This window comes from Pituophis catenifer, unplaced genomic scaffold, assembly GCF_029215685.1.
Source record: "Pituophis catenifer annectens isolate HBS135680 unplaced genomic scaffold, rPitCat1.0.hap2 SCAF_2, whole genome shotgun sequence".
Taxonomy (NCBI): domain Eukaryota; kingdom Metazoa; phylum Chordata; class Lepidosauria; order Squamata; family Colubridae; genus Pituophis; species Pituophis catenifer.
Genome location: NW_027256882.1, coordinates 41,301,927 through 41,323,345, shown reverse-complemented (window position 1 = coordinate 41,323,345; position 21,419 = coordinate 41,301,927). Strand labels below are relative to the sequence as shown.

At 40.3% G+C, this 21,419-nt stretch overlaps 1 protein-coding gene across 5 annotated transcripts in view; it reads left to right on the top strand.

Annotated features, from left to right (window-relative positions):
- The window catches only part of LOC139312145 (butyrophilin subfamily 2 member A2-like), a 27,405-nt gene extending 5,986 nt beyond the window's left edge, over positions 1–21,419 (top strand). The window contains exons 1-8 of one of the 5 annotated variants that reach the window (XM_070936701.1): positions 7,337–7,470; positions 8,106–8,240; positions 9,355–9,702; positions 12,451–12,693; positions 13,142–13,246; positions 15,553–15,573; positions 17,296–17,328; positions 18,485–21,419. In XM_070936701.1, the coding sequence (XP_070792802.1) occupies positions 7,449–7,470; positions 8,106–8,240; positions 9,355–9,702; positions 12,451–12,693; positions 13,142–13,246; positions 15,553–15,573; positions 17,296–17,328; positions 18,485–18,999 (1,422 nt within the window). In that variant the 5' untranslated portion in view covers positions 7,337–7,448 and the 3' untranslated portion in view covers positions 19,000–21,419. Of the gene's footprint in view, positions 1–7,336; positions 7,555–8,105; positions 8,241–9,354; positions 9,703–12,417; positions 12,694–13,141; positions 13,247–15,552; positions 15,578–17,295; positions 17,329–18,484 lie in introns of those variants that run through there. The other 4 variants (XM_070936700.1, XM_070936702.1, XM_070936704.1 and 1 more) reach the window with 4 other exon arrangements.

The window sequence follows — 21,419 nt, the reverse complement described above, 5'->3', positions numbered from 1 at the left end:
TGGTTGTGACTCTGTTGGATCTTCCACTCTTGTTTTCTTTCCAAAATAAGAGGTCAAACTCTGTTGTCTTTTCATCCTGTTAGTGTTAGGCTACTGCAAAAACAAACAAACAAACAAACAAAAAAACCCAATGATGTAGTTTGGACTCGACTGTGATTGTAAGTTGAGGACTATAGGTAACGGAAGGGATCCGATCTGTTTTCACCCAACATTGTACAGTCTGTTTTCATCCATTGCTGTGGACAATTTGTAATGTACAAATACAAATTGTCTGAAATGGTATAGCAGGGTTTCCCACCTGAGCAGGAGGTTGGACTAAGATGGTCCCTTCCAAGTCTGGGTCTACTGCTGGGCGCATCCCTTGGGTCTTCTAGTCCAACTCCCTGTCCAGTTTCTTCTTGAAACCCTCCACTGATGGAGCACTTTCCACTGATTACAGGTAGTTCTCAGTTTATGATCCCATTGGATTATTGTTTGATACCCCAGAATTATTAACTTTGGTGGGTTGGCGCTGCCGGCGGGCACGGGCTTTTCATGGGTAAGCTAGCTGCGCGAGGCTGGGGATGGAGGGGGGGGGAAGTAGGTAGCTAGCTCATGTGTGCCACATGCTCCACGGCAGTGGGAGCTGCTGCCGGCGGGCCCGGGGCTTTTCGTGGCTTAGTTACCTATGCGAGGTCGGTGTTGGAGGAGGGGTACTAGCAAGTCAAGGCCAGGGATGTGGGGAGGGCAGCACAGCAGCGGCAGGCTAGGCCGGCCCGGGAGTCAAATCGACCAGGGCTTGCAGGCTTACCTGGAGGGAGATCAGGGCCGCGGCAGAAGGCAGGCTGCAATTGCGAAGTCAGGCAGGAAGGGTGGGTGAAGACGTCAGGCAGCAATAGTGAAGTAAGGCAACAATGTTATGGTGGGCGAAGTCAGAATGGCACGGCGAGCAGGCAAGATGAGGAGTGACTGGACGGGAAGGGGCAGGAAAAGGCGGAGCCAGCTGGTGGTGCGATTCCTCCAGAAGGCAGGCAGGCAGCCAGGGAGAAATGGGCAAGCAAGTGAGATGATTGGGTGGGGCGGGTGGAAAGGGGCGGGGCCAGGCAGAAGTCAGTTTTACTGATTCAGCAAAACTGGCCAGACTCATAACAACCGGTTCGCCCAAACCGGTCCGAACCGGTAGAATCCCACTCCTGGGCTGCTGCAACGGTTGTAAGCGTGAACAATGGTCATACATCACTTTTTTTCAGTTATTTTGTAACTTCGAAGGTCACTAAACAAATGGTCGAAAGTTGAAGATTACTTGCACTACACTAAGTCCAATAGAATGGACTTCTGTTCAGGTTCTTCTGTTCAAAGCTTTAAAAGAGGATTTCTGGTTAGTTCCCATTCAGAAAACATATCAAGTGCCTTGGCTATTTATTGAGTAATTAGTTTAAGAAACAAAATTGTCTGCAACAGTCAAAACACCAATTATCAGCCGCATTCTCTGGTCATGAAGCAAGCTAGAATAATCATTAACAGCCAAACAATACAACTTGTTCCGAGGGTGTGTACTCATTAGATTTAAAGAATTTGAAGCATTACCCATGAGCTTTTTGGAGTGATGGGAAAACTGAAAAAGGTGAATTGCACCTCCAAGTCTCATATGAAACAATTGGATACCATACTGAGTTGTCATGTTGAGATGCCTATACACCGTCAGCAGAATTATGCAGGTAAACAATTCAGGTAGCATGGTGTCGTCATCATCATCATCATCTATACTACAATCTATTATAATCTGAGACACTGTTTCTCAAGCCTGGAAACTTCTAGTTACATGGATTTCAACTCCCAGAATTCCCCAACCAACATGGTTTTTGCTGAGAATCTGGAAGATGAAATCTGTAGATATGGAAATTGTCCAGGTTGGAAACATTGATTTGGGGTATAGATCATTCTGGAGAATCAGCTACTACAGCCGTGATGGTGAACCTATGGCACGCGTGCCACAGGTAGCATGTGTAGCCATATCAGTGAGCACGTGAGCTCAGCTCCGCCAGCTGATTTTCGGGCCTTCTGGGCCCACCAGAAATAGGGAAACAGGCTGTTTCCTGCTTCCGGAGGGCCTCGGGGGGTGGTTGGGGAGGCTGGTTTTTTGCTGTCCCCAGCCTCCAGAGCCTTTCCAGGAGTCTGGGGAGGGCAAAAATGGCCTTTCCCACCCCACAGAGGCCAGTAACAGCCCGTTTGCCAACTTCCGGTGGGACTCGGGGGGGGAGGCCGTTTTCGCCCTCCCCAGACTCCTAGAAAGGCTCTGGAGGCTGGGGACAGCAAAAAACGGGCCTTCTGGTCCCACCGGAAGTTGGAAAATGGGCCATTTCTTGCCTCCGGGGGGGTGGGGGAAAGCCGTTTTCTCTCTCCCCAGACTCTTAGAAAGGCTCTGGAGCCAGGTGAGAGAGAAAAACGGGCCTACCGGGCCATTGCGTGCCAGGAACGGGAGGGAGTGGGGGGCACCTGCACATGCGTGGGGGCCGGGGGCATAGAATTATGGGCGTGGGCACGCGTGCGCGTGACCACCCCCCACCTCTCCTGACACGCAATGGCAAAAAGGTTAGCCATCACTGCACTATAGGATTCAGGAGAAGTCTGACTGAGAAAATGGTTATGGCCAATAAACACTTGACAGACTAAATCATATGTTTTCCGTCTACATCTTTATCCTACTTTCTCCTCTCCTTGTGGTGGCAGTCATTGAGCCTTGCAAGCCACAATGCTGTATTCATCTGGATCCCTTACAACAAGTGTTGCTTTATTGGGTACTTGGCAATGAGTCATTAGTTTTGCCAATGTAGGGAGAGAGACTGCTGAGAAATAATGTGGTTAAACGTAAGAAATACATGATCCTAGATAGGACATAGTACAAACTGGTCCTGATCTAAATTGACATCCTAAAGAGGAGGAGCAGTGTGTGTGTGTGTGTGTGTGTGTGTGTGTGTGAGAGAGAGAGAGAGAGAGAGAGAGAGAGAGAGAGAGAGAGAGAGAGGGAGAGAGTAACATAGCTAACTAGAGGGAATGTGACAAATTCCTATTTTCTTTTTGCATAGCACAACAGTGCCCCCTAAATAAGAAGACCAAGCATCCTGATTAAGAGCCACCGGATTTTCTTTCACTATTGTCATGTACGAATAATAATAGTGATGTATTGTCATGTTGTTAATCCTCTGATAACTGTCCACCATTAGACATTCACCCCCACCTTCTGAAAACAACCAACAAATGTAGAGTTGGAATGACTGAGATTGGTGGCTTGTTGCAACTGCCATACCAGGGAGTGATGAAAAGCAAGAGGTGGGTTCTAAAATTTTTTTACTACCGGTTCTGTGGGCGTGGCTTATTTTGTGGGCATGGCTTGGTGAGGGGGTAATGTGACTAGGTGGGTGTAGCCAACTTTTTTTTTTTTACTTTTAAAAGCATTTTTTTTACAACCTTAAGTGGTTGCAGGAAAAAATGCTTTTAAAAGCCTCTGACGATCAGGCAACTCAGCTGGGATCGCCAGAGGCTTTTAAAGGCATTTTTTTTTCCTACAACTTCTTCAGCCGAAGAGGTTGCAGAAAAAAATGCTTTTAGAAGCCTCTGACGATCCCAGCTGAGCCGTGCAATCATCAGAGGCTTTTTTTTTACTTTTAAAAGCATTTTTTCGGCCGAAGAGGTTGTAGAAAAAATGCTTTTAAAAGTAAAAAAAAAAAAAAGCCTCTGATGAGGTGGGCGGGGTAAGCGAGCAGCGACCGGGCTGGGGACCGGTTTGGGGGCGTGGCCAGCCAATGTTATTACCGGTTCTCCGAACTACTACAAATTTTTACTACCGGTTCTTGTGAACCAGTGCGAACCGGGAGCAACCCACCACTGATGAAAAGTCATTAAAAACTTACTGGATCTCTGGTTCCTTCCTTCTACAGCTTCCTTGTAAACTCCCCTGGGCCTTTCCTGAAAAATGTTATGAGATATAAGAAAGGGAGCAAAAGAAAAGTTGAATTCTAGCTCTTAATGGCTCAAGGTATGTGGTCAATTCAACAGATGTTTCAGGAACTTTGTGACAAGATCTTCAAGAATAAAAACAGGACATAAAGGTCAGTGGTGGGTTCCTCCCGGTTCAGTCTGGTTCCTCTGAGCTGGTAGCGGAGACGATATGACATCACCGAACCGGTTCTGCCCCCCCTCGCCCCCGCGTTATTCTTACCTTTTATTTGGCCCCACCCCCAATCTATTGCTGGCTCCTGAGTCCCAGCTGATGACTAGAGGGAAAAAAACTGTTTAAACTCTTGCCGCAGGGCTTCAAAGAGCCGCCCAACAGCTGATCAGTGTTAAAAGAAAACAAATGAGTAGACCGGTGTCTGCAAAAATAAATGGGTAGATCGGTACAGCTCTGCAAGCAGTTAAAAGCCTGGTAGACCAGTACCTCTGCTAAATCCTAAATAATTGTCACATGACCATCAAGCCACACCCACAAAATAAGCCACGCCCACAGAACCAATAGTAAAAAAATTTAGAACCCACCCCTGATAAAGGTGTATATAAATGTATCTATTTATTATATAAAAACAGGACCTGTTTATGTATTTACCTATTTATATAGCGCCAGTTTGGTCTAGGGCACCAGCCCAGAAGGTTTTACCATGGGTTTTATTTCCACCTCAGCATGACAACCTGGGTAATTTTGGTCCAGTTACTCTCTCTCAATCCAACCCACCTCACAGGGTTGTTGTTGTGGGGACAATAGGAGGAGGAAGGTGGGCTGGATATGTTCAGCACCTTATTTGTAAAAGTAATAGAGGTGGGATACAGATAAATAAATAAATCAAATCTAGCCAAGAAACAGAGCCTGCTGGCTGGAGAATTCTGGGAATTGAAGTCCACACATCTTAAAAGTTGCCAAGAATGAGAAATACTGCTGTAGTATGCTCAATAAAGGTTTAAAGCTGGAACAGTGAAAAGCTGCTGAAATTTGATAATTGCCTACAGTATTGTTTTCAGTGACCCTGAGAAATTCTATGTCCTTTTAATAGGCATATCGGTCATATAAATTCCTGCTTGTTGTTCATGTCTCTCTCCCCTGCTTTTGCCTACTCCTTATCCCTTGTTTGCTAGTTAATGTTTTGATGTTTAAAAAAAACAGACATTAAATTATGTTATTGAATATAGCTTTTATGTTATATCGGGAGCAAATTAAACTGTAACCCCAAAGGTGCTTTTTTAAGAAACAACTGGACTTTCTGTTTTTTCTTCGAAGACGTTTTGCTTCTCATCGGGGTGGGTTCTACTTACCTTCGCTACTGGTTCGCAACAGGAGCGCGCACACGCGCTTCTGTGCATGCACAGATTGTCCGTGTTGACATCCGGCCGGGTGGGCGGAGCCTCCCGCAGCTGTTACTACCAGTTCGCAAGAACCAGACCGAACCGGGAGCAGCCCACCACTGCTTCTCATCCAAGAAGCTTCTTCAGAGCAGAAGAAACATCTTAGAAGAAAAACCAGGAAGTCCAGTTGCCTCTTGAAAAAGCACTTCTGGGATAACCATGACCTGGATGACTGAGAATCTCCATAGACAACAAAACTGGAAATTACTCATAGCCATTTTTCAATACCTGTAATGAAAAATCATTTGTAAAGCAAACAAAACCAGCAATGAAAAGATTGAAACTGAGAGTAGCCAGGAAGGGAAGATAGACCATGGATTATGGAAATCAACAGGGACAGCCAATGTTGGATTTGGCCCAAAATTCAAATTTTGGCTCAAGTAGGAAATACCTGGAGATCTTGAGCCAATAACATTCACTTTCCTTAGAGGGATAGCTTGAGAATAAATAGGGACGATGCACATGTAAGTAACCCTTTCTCCAGGAATAGTGAGGGGACTTCACTAGAGAAGAACAATTATATGGTTTTTTTAGTCTTTTCAGAAGGACAGGACAGGATGAATGGTTTGATGAAAGGTCTCTAGCTTGAAGCCTGGTCACTAGTAAAAAAAAGTTGCTCCCAGACCAATAATATAAGCAACCCCCTGAGCAGTGGTGGGTTCCTCCCGGTTCGGTCCGGTTCGGCAGAGCCCGTAGCGGTGATGATATGATGTCACCAAACCGGTTCTCCCCCCCGCCCCCCCACCCCCCTCCCATGTTATTCTTACCTTTTATTTGGCCCCACCCCCAATCTATTGCTGCCTCCTGAGTCCCAGCTGATGACTAGAGGGAAAAAAACTGTTTAAACTCTTGCCGCGGGGCTTCAAAGGGCCGTCCTACAGCTGATCAGTGTTAAAAGCAAACAAATGAGTCGGGTCGTAAGTGCGAGGACTGGTCGTAAGTGCAAGGACCTTCCAGAAATGACTCTGACCAGCTAGCCACGCCCACCTAGTCACATGACCTCCAAGCCACACCCACAAAATAAGCCATGTCCACAGAACCGGTAGTAAAAAAATTTAGAACCCACCCCTGCCCCTGAGCATATGATAACCTGCCTATATTACTTCCTGCTTAGGAGGGAACATACTGTATTGTTCAGAGTATAAGACACACCTTTTCCCCCCTAAAAGAGGCTGAAAATTTGGGTGCGTCTTATACTCCGAATGTAGCTTTTTCGAAGCTTTTTTTAGCCCTAACGAGGCGCTAACAAGCGATCTTCCCAGCTTTGCCTGCTCCCTCCACTCTCCGCTGTGCTTTAACGAGGCGCTAGGAGTGAAGCGATCTCCATGCTTTGCTCCGACTCTCAGCTGTTCTTTAGAAGCTTTTTTTAGCCCTAACTAGGCGCTAGCCGAGCGAAGGGATCTTCCCCCACCTTTGCCTGCTTTTCACATTGCTGCTTCCTCTCAGCTGTGCCTTAGAAGCTGTTTTCTTATCCCCAAGCAGGGAATAAAAACCCAGCAAACTAGTGTGCTGAAGCTGACCAGACTAAGGACTCTAGCCAGATGAATACCTGGTAGGCAGGGTTTTTTCCCCCCCCCCTATTTTCCTCCCCGAAAACTAAGCTGCGTCTTATACTCCCAAAAATACGGTAGGTAGTTGCTTACATTAAGTCCTTTCAATTGAGAAGTACCGTAACTTGATTCCTTTTGCAACCCCCCCCACCCCTTATAATCATCATCTTCCCACACTGCAGATCTCTAAAAGTATCTCACTGCTGATGCTGATGCCACATCTGTAAACATTATGACTGGCCTGCCTGTTGGTGATTAGCTGAAGATGACGTTGGTTTAAAACCTGGCCTCTTTCCCATTTTCTTGTGCCTTCTGCTGTCTACTGATAAGTCAATGATAAGCACAAGAGAAGTAGCTTAACTAGGAGATTTTGAGAAATGAGATCTTTGCAGACAAGTTTCCTCCCTCTTTGCTCCACCATCCCCAAGACTCCTTCAAGCCAAGTGTGGGCTGGGTGGCGTCTGTCTGTTGAAAGAATATCTAGATCACCTCCCAGTCCTCTCATTTTTCCATTGCTGATTGTCAATGAAGGAAAAATGCGCCTACGGTAAGGAGGAAACATGTGCAGTTTACTTTTCTTCTAAGGAAGTACAATTTGGATGTGATCTAATGAGTGTTCTTCATTAATGAGGTAAGAGTAAGTACAACAACTGTTGACTAAATGTGTATCTGTGTGTATTTTAACATGTGTGTTGGATTCAGTTTGCCTTCTGTGTGAGAATATTTTGTTTCATGGATTGTCATACTTCAGTTCTAATACGTTGAGGTATTTATGGCCATTTTGAAAAATTGAATAGTTAAGCTTATAGTCTGTCAGAAAAAAAGCAACAGTTGCTTAAAATTTCTATCCAGTTTTACATTTCTTAATTTTTTACCTGACAGGAAGTTCCACACGCACTCTTTCATTGAAACTATTTCCTGACGATGAGGATGAAAAGATTGTATGCTAGTTTGATCCTAGGTATCCTAGTGATCCCAAACCATAATTGAGTATTTTAACATTTTCACTAATAAATTTAATTGAAAAGTTACATTATTCGGCATCTTTTGCCTAAATCAGCTGTTAAAAACCATTTGCCAGCATTTTGAACTATGCAATGTTATCTAAAGAAAAAGAGAATCATACTAACAAAATACAATACTAAAAATATTTCTTTTGTTTGTTTGTTTGTTTTCTAATAGTTCCTACATGCCTTGAAGACCAGAATAAGAAAACAAGGGAAGTGAAAACCTTCAGTTGTGTTTCCAAAATGAATTATTTCCTGTTTATTTTCACCACTTTCTTAGTTATTCTACTTGTTAACAATGGCAATCCAAGTAAGAACTTTGTGTGTTACTGTATTTTCTAAGAAATGTAATTGTTTTTATGTATTATATATTAAGAAGCATTTTACACACATACATACACACACACACACAAACACCGAGAGAGAAAGAGAGAGCAAGCGCTAAACATAACATCCCCCTATAACCTCACATTAAAACAAAGAGACAGTGTGGTGTAGCAGTTAAAGAGTTGGAGTGGCACTGGAGACACCCAGATTCCAGTCTGCCTTTAACTATGGGAGCTCAAATGGGCCGAAGATGCCATAGATATGCTTCCTTGAGTTCTTGAATGAAAGATGGCAAAGATGGGTGCCATACCTAAGAAATATATAAATATAACATTATAAAAATGTAGAAATAATTTAATGAATCAACATGGGTAACAAATCCCATTACATGTATATTGGGGGTTGTATTAATATCGATCTAATGAAAGAAGGAAGGCTGATCAATACAAGGATGCCCTGCTAACAGAAAGGTTAGGAAATGAATATAGGAAGCTGACATACAAAGTCAGACCCTTCGTCCATCTAACTTGGCATTGGGTTCTATCACACCAGTGGTGCAGATCTGTCTCTAGTGTTAGATCTCTCACACACACCTCTCCAGTTCTTACAATTACATTACTCAATTGTGCAGTGCGCTGTGCCCCTGCTCAATTCTGAAGAAAACCGGGACCTGGCATTAGATCCTTAATGAGAGTTCCAGTCAATGGTTTTGATGGAACTCAAGTTTATGTCCTGTGTGGATATGAAAATATACTACAGTGATCATTATCTGGGGTGATTGGCATCCATTCGCACAAGAGTCTTCTCAGCCTACCTGGAAATGTTAAGGATTCCATTTGTGTGTGTGCATATGTGTAAAGCAAGTATTATACTATTGAGCTATCCCACCCCTGTCCAATTTTTTTCTCTAACTGAGTTTGAATATGAGCTGAATGATTATCCAACAGAAACTCAACCCACTGTATTTAAGTGATGGATTAATAGTTCAGCCAACTATCAGTTGCTATTTGACATGATTAGATAAATTGCCTATATAATGTTGCTCCTTCAGTTGATTTGGCCATTTATAATTTTTATGCATTTGGTACATTTCACAGTACAGCTGACATTGCTTGGACCACATCACCCAATCACTGCCTCTCTGAGGGAGACGATTGTGCTACACTGTCATCTGTCCCCCAGAACAAATGTCCAGAATATGGAGATTACTTGGTTCCGCTCCCAAAATTCTTCCTATGTACACCTTTATCGCAGTGGCAAAGATCATCTGGAACAGCAGCAGCCAGAATACCAAGGAAGAACAGAATTTCTAAAAGATGGCATTGGGGATGGAAAGATTGGGCTGAAGATTTTTAACATTAGCCTATTTGATGAGGGACACTACCACTGCTCTGTTAAGAATGGGAGTTTCCAACAGGAAGCCACGTTAGATATGAAAGTGACTGGTAAGTAAAGGGCAAATCTTTTTTAATAGAAATGTGTAATCAAAATTGGCTCTAAAATCTCTGCAGTCATCAACCTTTCAATATGTTCTTAGATTGTGAGAAAACCAGGGCTATTAAGGTTTCTCCCCCAAAAATCTTTCAACCTACTTAATCTGTTTTTCTTGATGTTTAGAAGGAATAAGGGTTACTGTTCCATAATGTCAAGGTGGGTAACCATTTTTCTTCCAGTGGCCATTCATTTCTTTTTCACTTCCTTGACATGGGGACCAGAAAGTATGATTGGTTGAAACACTTAGCTTTTCCTTTTTCAATGTCAGCATTAAAAAAAACAAGCAAGCACAACATAATTGAATTTTCCAGATGTTTGAAGAGAAAATGGGAGAGGGGGCTAAATCATGCCACCAAAAATTGCCATTTTGCTACCAGTTTTAGACTCTGGGACATATGCAAGTCTGGACTGCTGCATGGGAAATCAGAAATCCAGGCAGTTCAAATGAATATAAAGGTTTATTGCAAGCTTATGCTGTCTACAAGAATCTGAACTACTAATAAAGGAGACTATTTGTAGCTCAGGGTTGAAATGAGCAGTCCTTGGTGCTCTCTGAGCTTGTTTTCTTGAAAATCTTTCATTACCCTAACTAGATAACATCATCAGTGCTGGAGTGTTAGTACTGATGATGTTACCTAATTAGGGTAATGAAGTGTTTGCAAAAAAACAAAAACAAAAAACCAAGCAAGTTCACAGAGCACCAAGGACCCCTGAATCTGAGCTACTAACAGTTGAAGAAAGCAGGCAGTAGATAAGAGTCAGAGGAATTCAAGGTGGGTTGGACTTAGATCTCTTGTGGGCACGAAGGGACTTAAGACATGTGATGCATTTGATTTCTCCCTTGGGCTCAGTCTGGTCATCTCCTACAGCTGCATTTTTGAGGGTTGATGTTTCCCCATCTGCTATAAAGCAAATTCAGGCAGCTACTTTTGGTAATAACTGCTGCCCTTATCACTCCTTGAGCTTCTTCAATTGTGACATCCCGAATATTTACCACCATTCAAAGCCTGAAATCTGGTCCTTTAAAGGTATGCAACCCCACTGATGACTGGCTGTGATACCTGATTGGGACATCCATATTCAGATGCAATATGCTTCTAATAGTGAATGCTGAGAAGAATTGAGACGTATTGTACTGTTGACTGCATGCTCTGTTTATAGGCTTACTAGAAATATCTGAAATGCTACTGCTGGAAGTTTTATCAGACCTGGAAGGTCTCATTTCATGTTCTTATGGTAGCAGTGTCTGGAACTGATTCAATCCACCATTCAACTTGTGTTGGAAGGAAAGGGTAGGATCGTTTTGACAGGAGGAGGAGGAGGAAAAATCACGCTTACTTCTTTGCCTTAAGAGGTAAAAAAAAATAGAGGCAGACAAATTGGGAAGTTGCCAATACTCATCATAATCCAGACATTAAAACGTCTCCGGAATAATAGTTTTAGTGTATGTTTTGCCTTTTATGCCTCATCTGACACCCAAAGACACCTGTTATACAGTATGCCAGCTTCCTATTGCAGAATTTAGGTTTTATACCTGGATTGGGGATGAGGAGGGAGATGGGGTGATGATTTTAAAAAAATCTAAATTATTACAGGATGAAGATTAGACTGGACAATCTTCTGATCCTACGGTATTTTTTAAAAAACAAATATTCTTTTATCCCTCAGTGTTGGATATCTTTCTGTTATTTTCATTATTATTATTATTATTATTATTATTATTATTATTATTATTAAGACTTCTATACCGCTTCATAGTGCTTTACAGCCCTCGCTAAGCGGTTTACAAAGTTAGCATATAGCATATTGCATATTAGCATTAGCATATTGCCCCCAACAATCTGGGTCCTCATTTTACCCACTTCGGAAGGATGGAAGGCTGAGTAAACCTTGAGCCGGTGAGATTTGATCTGCTGAACTGAACTAGCAGTCAGCTGAAGTAGCTGCTGTACTGCACTCTAACCACTGCGCCACCTCAGCTCTTTTTTTTTTTTTAATTTGATTTATATGCCGCCCTTCTCCGGAGACTCGGGGTGGCTTACAATGCATTAAGCAATAGCCTTCATACTTTTGTATATTTTTTTACAAAGTCAGCTTATTGCCCCCACAAACTGGGTCCTCAATTTACCTATCTTAGAAAGGATGGAAGGCTGAGTCAACCTTGAGCCTGGCAAGATTTGAACTTATTAATTGCAGACAACTGGAGTTAAATTACAATGCATTAGTCTGCTGAGCTATCCAGGCTCCTTGAACTGACTCCATAACTATTTGAACAAAGTAGAAGAGGAACAACTTCTGGGGGCCGAGAACCTGATTTAATATTTGGGCTGGGGCTGAAAGACAGAATAAATGGGACAATAACTCAAAGTGAATAGCACCTCATTACATGGATACAAATGAGGTTTTAATTTTCCTCAAATTTCTTCCCTCTTTTTGAAGATTTCTTTCTCTTTAAAAAAGAAACTTATTTTATTGCTTATATTATGGGATTTTGTGTGTGTTTATATCTCACAATGGCAGGAAGGCATTCCTCCGTTTTTCCAGCAATTGAAGCCAGAATGTCACCTTAGGGGTTTGGAGGTTGCAGATTTCCCTGGCTCTGCAGGATGCCCATCTTTGGAACAGCCTGAAAACGCTTAAAATATGCATGTTTGTCCCACATCTAGCATTAGGGCCTGCTCCTCTCCTTTCCATTGAAGGTTATCAGGACAGAGGGATCCGAGTGGTTTGTCGCTCCAGTGGCTGGTATCCAAAGCCTGAAGTCCTGTGGAGAGAGCTCAATGGGAGACTTCTATCTTCGTTGGCAAAAAAAGATTCACAAAGAAATGATGGGACGTTCGATGTACAAGCTGACATCATTCTAAAAGGAAGTTCAAACTTGACTTGTGTCATTAGAAACAGCCTCCTTGATCTGGAAAAGGAGTCAACCATCCACATAACAAGTGAGTCAATAAACACTGTTAATGGCCATTCTGTATTTTAGAAACTAGGCTTTGCAGTAATATGAGTTTGAAATTATGAATTCAGAATTAGACAAATTGGCAGCTGGTGCCCATGTCTTGATTAGGGCAAACTCAAGCTCAATGAAGAGTTATACAAGACATCTTTCCAAGAAGAAAATCTCAAATGAGGCCATGTAATATATTTCTTTGCATTCTCCTTTTTTTTTTTTTTTTTTTTTTTTTTTACTCTTGAGGACCAAAAGTTTGGGAAAATGTATTTATCTGAATCAGTGAGCATAGTGTGAATTTTGGATGTATGATTAAGGCATATGTTTCTGAAACATTCATGAATCATAGCAGAAGGGATAGGAAAGAGAAAAGCAGAGCATTTTCCAATATTTCAGGATTGCTTTAAAATGCATTCATCGATACTTCTTTCATTTTTCAGATCACTTCTTCCCCAAAATATCATCCTGGATAGTAGCTCTATGTTTTTCCCTAATGGCTGTGGTTGGATTCGCTATATTTACTTTTTACCTACTGAACAAATACAGTGAGTACATAGGAAACTGCCCTTTAACTGGCATAAAAGTAGTGTTAATGCACAGTTAATTGAGAGATAGCTCTGAAGTTACAGTAATTGTGTTTGGTTGGAATCGGTGTTTCTTAATAGATTGGAACACTGGCTAATGTTTCTTCCAAGGATAAATCCATAAAATCTTCTTGCCTCAGTGCAAGGATGGCACACTACTCTTCTTTGCTTGAAGCTTAGCATTCACCTGCCACTAAGAATGGTGTAAGATGCTCTGCTCCAGAAGGAGTATTTTCTCTAATATTCTGCCTCAAGATGCTACCTGCAGTCAGTATAGGGCATATTCAGGGAGGTAGCCTGAAATGATGTGTCCTATGCTGGCAATTTCATGGTTCTTCTAATCTGCTTCTTTAATCTGTCCCTCACCCAGTGGTGGGATTGAACTGGTGTAACAACCAGTTCGCTGAGCGCACATGTGCCAAATGTGCGCTCTGTGCACACACGGTTTGTTTCCAAACTTATCTTCGACTGCAGGCCCACATGATCGTCGGAGTGAACCGGTTCATTCTCAGCTGATCATCGGAGCAACCGGTTTTCCCGAACTGGTCCAAATAGGCTGAATCCCACCCCTACCCTCACCCCTCACTCCACTGCAAGGTTGACAGAATTTTGGCTGCAAGGTTGACTGAATTTTGGCTTACATAGCTATTGTTTCTCAATGGGTTAGTTAACGGTCCTTCTAGTCTTGAAATTTATCAGCCCATTCCAGACTGAATATGTAGAACTGAAAAAATAATGGAAAAAACTCAGCTTTTGTACTTTTGTAGTCTAGCAGGCAATTTTATTTACGTATTTATCATATTTGTGTAGTTGCCCATCTTACATGAAAGCGACACTGGTTGACATACAGCACTTAATTAAAAAAAAATACAAAAGCAGTCACAGTTAAAAATAATTTTAAAAAGGTACACAAAACAGGAGAGAATGATATTAACCATAATGATATTAAAGGAGCCATCACAAAATTCCCTCCCCTTCTTATTCCTTACTTTCTTTCCTCAGTTATGTTCTTAGGATAGTTTACAATTCCCAGAGGGATATTCAATTAATATTTACTTGAATTTCAGTTCCTCAACAACTGTATCTCAGCTGCATAAAATAGTTGACCACTAAATGGCAGCCAACAGCTTTAAAAAACGCCTTACACTTTGCTGCCATCTAGTAGTAGATTGGTCATCCAATTCACCCATTGTTTGAAGCAGTGCTTCTTAGATTTTTTAATCAAAGAATCTTTTTGAACTTTTAATAATAATGGAAAACTCCAAAAGACCTTTGTTTGTATAGGTTATATTTATCAATATTTACCATACTAAAATTAAAATTAATGCCTTTGTAGAATATTTATTTATTGAATCGAGTAAAGAGAACATTAAACCCATTACATATTAACGTAAATGTATTTCATGAAAAAAACCTACATTAAACATTCTCTATTGCCCCCAATTTTCCTTTTTTGTTTTAATTTTGTATTTTAACCTTTTATCTTTGAAATTTAATAAAAATTTCTTAAAATAAGAAAAAAAACATATTTTGTAACAAATAAAAGGCAATAATGAGAATGACTTTGTTTTAAAATTCTGCAAATATCTTCAATAATTGTCAAAGGGGATTCTTGGATCATATTTGAAAAGCCATTGGTTTAAAGGAATAACTCCCCCTTCCCCCCAAGATCAATCTATCAGCCGTATAACATGAAAGAAAACAAATCTTTGCTAGCTCCTGATTAGTTTTCTATTATCTTATATATTGAATGATGATTACGTTTAGCTGTTATTTTGTTCCTTATTATTTCTCCAAAGACTTAGGGAATACCAGTTGGCTTTAATTACAGATAATGATGGCAAAGAACAGAACAGGGTATTCTTTATTGGCCAAGTGTGTTTGGACACACAAAGAATTTGTCTCCGGTGTATAAGCTCTCAGTGTACATACAAACAACAAAGTGATAAATCATAAATTGTAAATCGTAAATACAGTCATAAATCATAAGACAAAAAACAAAGTGATAAATCATAAGATACCAATAGGAGAAGGTAATAGGAAAGATGAGAAGGATAACATGGGTAAATATCCTTAGACATAAGACCGTGCTGTGGGAATTAGCAGAGTTTAGCAGAGTGATGGCATGGGGGAAAACTGTCTTTGTGTCTAGTTGTTTTGGCATGCAATGCCCTATAGTGGCATGCTGAGGGGAGGAGTTAAAACCACACATTTACATTTTCTGCAGCAGTACAGTAATAAGATGTTTTTGTTTTCTTCTATTCTAGGAAAGCTGGTCACTGAACTGAGTAAGTGAGTTTCTTTTTCTTCTTCTGGTTTTCGAGAAAAATATTTGGGCCACAATCTAATACAGAAGTTATCAATCTCAATTCCAGTGAAATTAAGTATTCCTTAATATATAATATAGGTATTATAGGTGATTCGGTGTTGTGTCTTTCATGGGAAAGGAAGAATATCAACTTAATTATATTTTTGTAAAATTGTCACTCTGTGTAACACAACAGAAAGGGACAAATAAAAACCCGTAGCAAAATATCTGCTGATAGGAACAAAGTGTGCACTTCAGAAAATTACCAACAAGCAAACCAATTATCTCAGTCATGCTGGTGTGACATTCAGCATTTTCCATGGTTTCAAATAAGAGTCTTAACAAAAGTCTAGTCCTGTTATCTAAAGGGATTAAATTTAGGGTTTCCAATGTACAAAGCATGTAATTCTATTATTCAGCAATGATCACTCCTTTAAGTGAATGAAAAAAAATGTGTAATGCTTTAATTTTCAAACTGCTTCACATTTTTTTTAAGCAGAAACTTAAAAATAGAAATAGAAATATTGTAGGCATCAAAACTCCATTCTCTTTCCTGGGACAGTTTCTCAACCTCCCTGACAAATTATAGTAGATAATTACTAAATAGAAATAATCATTATTAAGGCAATCTTTATTGCTTTAATACCCCAAATATGACTCAGGTGCACCTAACAACATATTAAAACACAGGGGGGAAAAAACCCAATAACAGCAGAAACATAAAACTTATAAAGAAGAAATGCAATAAATGCTCATCAAGAACAATCTTATCTCACATCTAGTTTCCCATTCTCCCTGCCCTGGAGCACACCCAGGTCTTCAGAACTTTCTGACAGGCTGATAGAGTTGGCTTTAATTTAATCTTGGGAGATAGGAGGTTCCAGAGGGAAGGTCAGAAATTATACACTTCCTAAGATGGCATTCTTTAATTGCAGGGACCTGGACAGTGTCTTTTCACTTGGACCTGATAGAAAGAACATGAGGTCCTGCAAATAATCCAACCCCATGCCATTGAAGGTTTTATAGGTGACAACCACATGTCTATGGAGATTCTCAATCATCCAGGTCATGGGTGTCCCAAGGGTGCTTTTTCCAAAAGGCAACTGTACTTCTCCCCCCCCCCCCCGCCCTTTGAAATAGTTCAACCACATCTTGAATTCCATTTGTAACCACATTGGAAATCAGTGGAACTCATGGAGACATAGCATGCATGTATTGAGGAAACACCCATAACTGCTCCTACTGGCACATTTTGGACCAGATGCAGCTTTTAGATGATCTTTCAAAGCAGGCCCACTTAATTCACTTGGGAGATGATCAAGATATGAGTGATGTGAGCAGTGCCTCCAAGTCTAGGAAATGATGCACTGGTTCACAAAGTGGAGTTTGCAAAAGCCCTCCTGGCCAGTGCTGCCACCTCCTGTTCGAGCAGAAGCTGTGAGTTCAGGAGACCCCTGAGATTGTTGGGGGGAGGGGGGGCAGCAACCTCATTCAGAAGCGAAAGATAATGACAATGGTGATGATGATTTAAATTTGTATAGAAAAACATTGGATCCAGGAGGCCCTATTGGGCCTGCTATGTTCTAATGATGCAGAAAGAAAATTACTTTGTAGTGATTTTGAATAGTTTTTTTTATTATTATTATTATTTCAATATTAAACTGTTCCTTTGATTTATTTTAATCTTTAATCTTGTTTTTAGATTGGAGGAACATGGTGATACCAATCGAAAAAGGTTGGTGGCTGTCCTGCTTGTTATTACTCCAAAATGTAAATTCCATCATTGTTGTGCTAATCTCTGAAACTGAATGTTTTACATCAAGTTTTAATGAGATTTTTACTCTATATTCCAAAGAATTTTTTTCTAAATTCAAAAGTGTTGTCATGTGTTAAGTTAGGGTACTATCAGCCCAACTGCGTTTTTCAATGACAAATACAATACGCGTTAGTGGAGATTTTGATACCATTCTTTTAAAAAATTCTATGGGGAAATTTCTTTTTTTTTTTTTTTTTATAGCAGGGACTTACACAAGGAACTTCCATGTGGCAATATGTCAGTGAAGATTCTCAGTCATCCAGGTAGGATTGTCTGGAAGTTGAGTTATGGCAACTGGGCTCCTTTTTTTCTTGCTGAGTCATGTTGTTTGCAGAGGGGGTATTCAGCCGGTTCGGACTGGTTTGCGTGAACCGGTAATGGCAACCTGCAGGTGCCCCCCCTCCCGCCCCAGCACTATGCCGTCCTATTTAGCCATGTTTTCTAAGTCATGCATGTGAGCAAAGCATATGCGTGGAAGGCTGCGTGCATGTGCGGAAGGCATGCACGCGAGCGAAGCAATCGTGCGTGTGCACGCTCACATTTTTGGTGCGCGCCAAACTGATGGTAAAATTATGTGAAACCCACCTCTGGTTGTTTCAATGACTCACCTTCCAGACAATTCTACCTGGATGGCTGAGAACCTTCATCAATATATGGTTAAAAGTACAATAAAAAGACTTCCAAAAATTAGGCAGTAAGTACAAAATATTATATCCTTACTTATCTACTTAGTATATATTTAGATATCAAATATATTGTTTGTATTTTATTTAAATAACATTAATGAGATAACATTAGCCTATTCTGTTTAGGCATGAAAATACTACTTTTTTTTTACTGCACAATTTAGTCCAGGGAAGTGCCATTCATACCATCGACTAAATAGATCAAGGGAGACTTGGTGCAGCCTTGGAAATGGGTCTTTTAATGGGATAAGCGTTAAAAGTTGTTTCAAAATAAGATATATGTGCTGATCAATTTCTTCCTCATTATAATTAATTGCAGCATTTTCTTTTAGGTTAACCTTTCCTCCTCCCCTTCTTTCTCTTTTCTCATTTCTCCTTTTTCCTCTCAGCAAACATAGTTCTGGATCCAGAAACGGCCAGCCATGAACTGATCCTGTCTGGAGACCAGAAAACTGTCATACAGGGATTCATGTGGCAGAGCCTACCATACAGTCCTAAAAGATTTAATATGGAGCGCTGTGTCCTGGGAAAGGAGGGATTTTCCTCCGGGAAGCATTATTGGGAAGTAGAAGTTGGAGAGGATGGGTATTGGGCCTTGGGGGTGGCTAGAAATTCCATGAAGAGGAAGGGAAAGCTCATCCTTGTCCCAGAAGAAGGAATCTGGGCGGTGGGAAAAGACCGGATCCAATACAAAGCTCTTACCCTACCCAAGACCCCCCTGACTCTGAAGAAAAAGCCCAGGAAACTGGGAGTTTACTTGGATTATGAGATGGAACTAGTTGCCTTTCATGACGTCAATCACCAAAAGCATATATTCACCTTCTTCTCTGCTGCGTTCGATGGGGAAGTGGTCTTCCCCTTCTTATATGTAGGGGTAGGATGCTGGCTTAGACTGTGTCCTTGATGACTTTCCTTTAAGAGAGGTTCAATCAGAAAATTGAATGCAGTAGAGTTCATATTATATGGCACTAGACAGAGACAGGTAGTTCATTTTCCATATCATGCAAGGGCTGTAGATTGTCATATAGAGATCACTTCTTACTGCAGCTTTACAGTCATGGAAAGGGAGAAACTTGTGAGGTCTTGATTAGGCAGAAGGATGTCACTCACCTCAAGCAAGAAAAAGTTGGAGGCCAGCCTTTTCTATATTTTACTTACCTGCTGCTGATTTACCTCAAGTTGTTTCCTCTATCTGACCCCCACAAAGTAGATCAGGAATGGAGAAACAACCTTGGAGCGATAGGCTAAGGTGGTACATATGTGTTATTATGTGTATTAAGTGAGGGGGGCAACATTTTTGGCAGTCAGGGATTATACTCTAAAAATATATTTTTTTCCTAGCTTCTATGAGAATGACATCTTAGGTCGAATATGGTAGTGACATAGTAAGGAGTGAGGGCTAAAATGTTACGCCTTTATTTTTATTTTTTCAGGTTTGCTTTTAAAATAGAATACTGTATTAATGCAATGGGAGGCTTAATGCACCTACCCTGTGGCTTGTGATTTTGTTTTTTTAATAAAAATATAAAAATCTTGTTCTTATAATTCAGCAAACTAGGGGTTTGTTTTACACCATCATTAACTTTGAATGGTCGCTAAACAAGGCAGTTGGTAAGCAAGGACTACCTGCACTGAAATGACAGAATAATTGCATGCATGCAAGCACATTGCCACGAGGCAGAAAATGTTCCTCCTCTCAAACAACTCCATCTTTTGGGCACTCCTTCTGTTAATGCCCCTTACCCTGCCTCAAGCTGGAGCTGAATGACAGCAGGAAACTATATAATTTACATCCTGAGTCCTGTTTTAGAGAAAAACAAGATTAAGCTTCAAGAGGAAAGGGGTATTCATAGAATGTTTTTTATCTGATGAGTTGTGTCCTCCAAGGAGAATGTGAAGCAATATGGTGATGAAGTTCAAAATGGAATTTTTCTCCACAATTTTTAAAAGCAAGGGACTTCTGCAGAAGAAATGGTGGATTGAAGTTGGCTTCGTTTTCAGCAACGATTGCGGTAGAATAAAGAGCCAGTGAGTAGACCTGTTCTTCGTACTTCCTCTCTGGACAAAGAATGGACTTGAGATAGCCCACAAGTGCTCCATACAATTGCTTCTTGTGAGAAGGCTGCAAGACAACAGTCTCTGGAGTGTTAAGAGCTGTGGGAGATGCAGAAAAGCCAGTTTTGCTCAAACTGTGGTCATTGCCTTTAAAAGAACAGTGGGTTTGCATAGTTCCTTTTCAATTACTTTTGGAAATTGTTTGTTAACTGCTTTGTTGGGGGCAATATGCTGGCCCTGTAAACCGTTTAGAGAGGGCTGTAAAGCAGTGTAAAGCGCTATATAAGTCTAAATGCTATTAGGAACCTTTGGATCAGCAGGTTTTATAGCATTGGGTGAGTTTCCTTCAATCCTTAGAGAAAGTAGTTTTAAATACAAGCCTAAGAATTAAGTATTTTGGAATAAAAAAAAAGGGGGGGGGTGACTGGAACTTTGATTTAGGAAAGTTACAAATTGACTAAGGGTTCGGAATGTTTAGAAATAAGACTTTGGAATTAATTATAAGAATTCTTCCTGTTGGAAAATACTTTTTAAATTCTCTTAAAAACATGATAAACCAATAACAAAATAGAAGAGTCACCTGAATAACTTTTCTATATTGAATTTACAAAAGACTTATTAAAGTTTTGAAAAATTTTATGAAAAGGGAGAAAATAAAAATTAAAAGAAATCAACTTCTAGGACATTGTTTGACAGGACTAAAGATGGAGATTGTTAAAAGGAAGTTGGTTTATTTGATCAAGATTAAAATAGATATAGTATTATCTCTGGTAACCTTTAATGAACTTATGCTGATCAAGACTGAAAGATGAGACATTAAAGAACTTGTTTATAGATAAGATATAGGAAGAAGAAAGCACTTGCTATATTTTAAGGGACGATGATAAGTTGTTAAAATTGTTCATACTTGTGATGAGGGAGGAAGTCACTTCTTTATTTATCTTTATTATATATTTTTTCTTTTCTTTTCAATCTAATTTTTCTTTTTTTTTACATATTCCTTAAATATATTTTTATTTTTTTCTTTTCAATATTTTTATTTTTTCCTTTTCTGCACTTTGTATTTTTCTTAATTCATTTCTTTTAATTTGTATCATTTTAATTTTAATTTCTAATAAATTTATCACTTTTTTTAAAGCTAGCTACAAGGAGACTTATATACACCCACATAGGAATGGAAAATAGGTCACAAAAGATTGTTGCTATTTCAGTTGTTCCTCTCTTTGTTGACTTTTTAAGAAATAATAAATTAATAACTCAAAGAGAAAA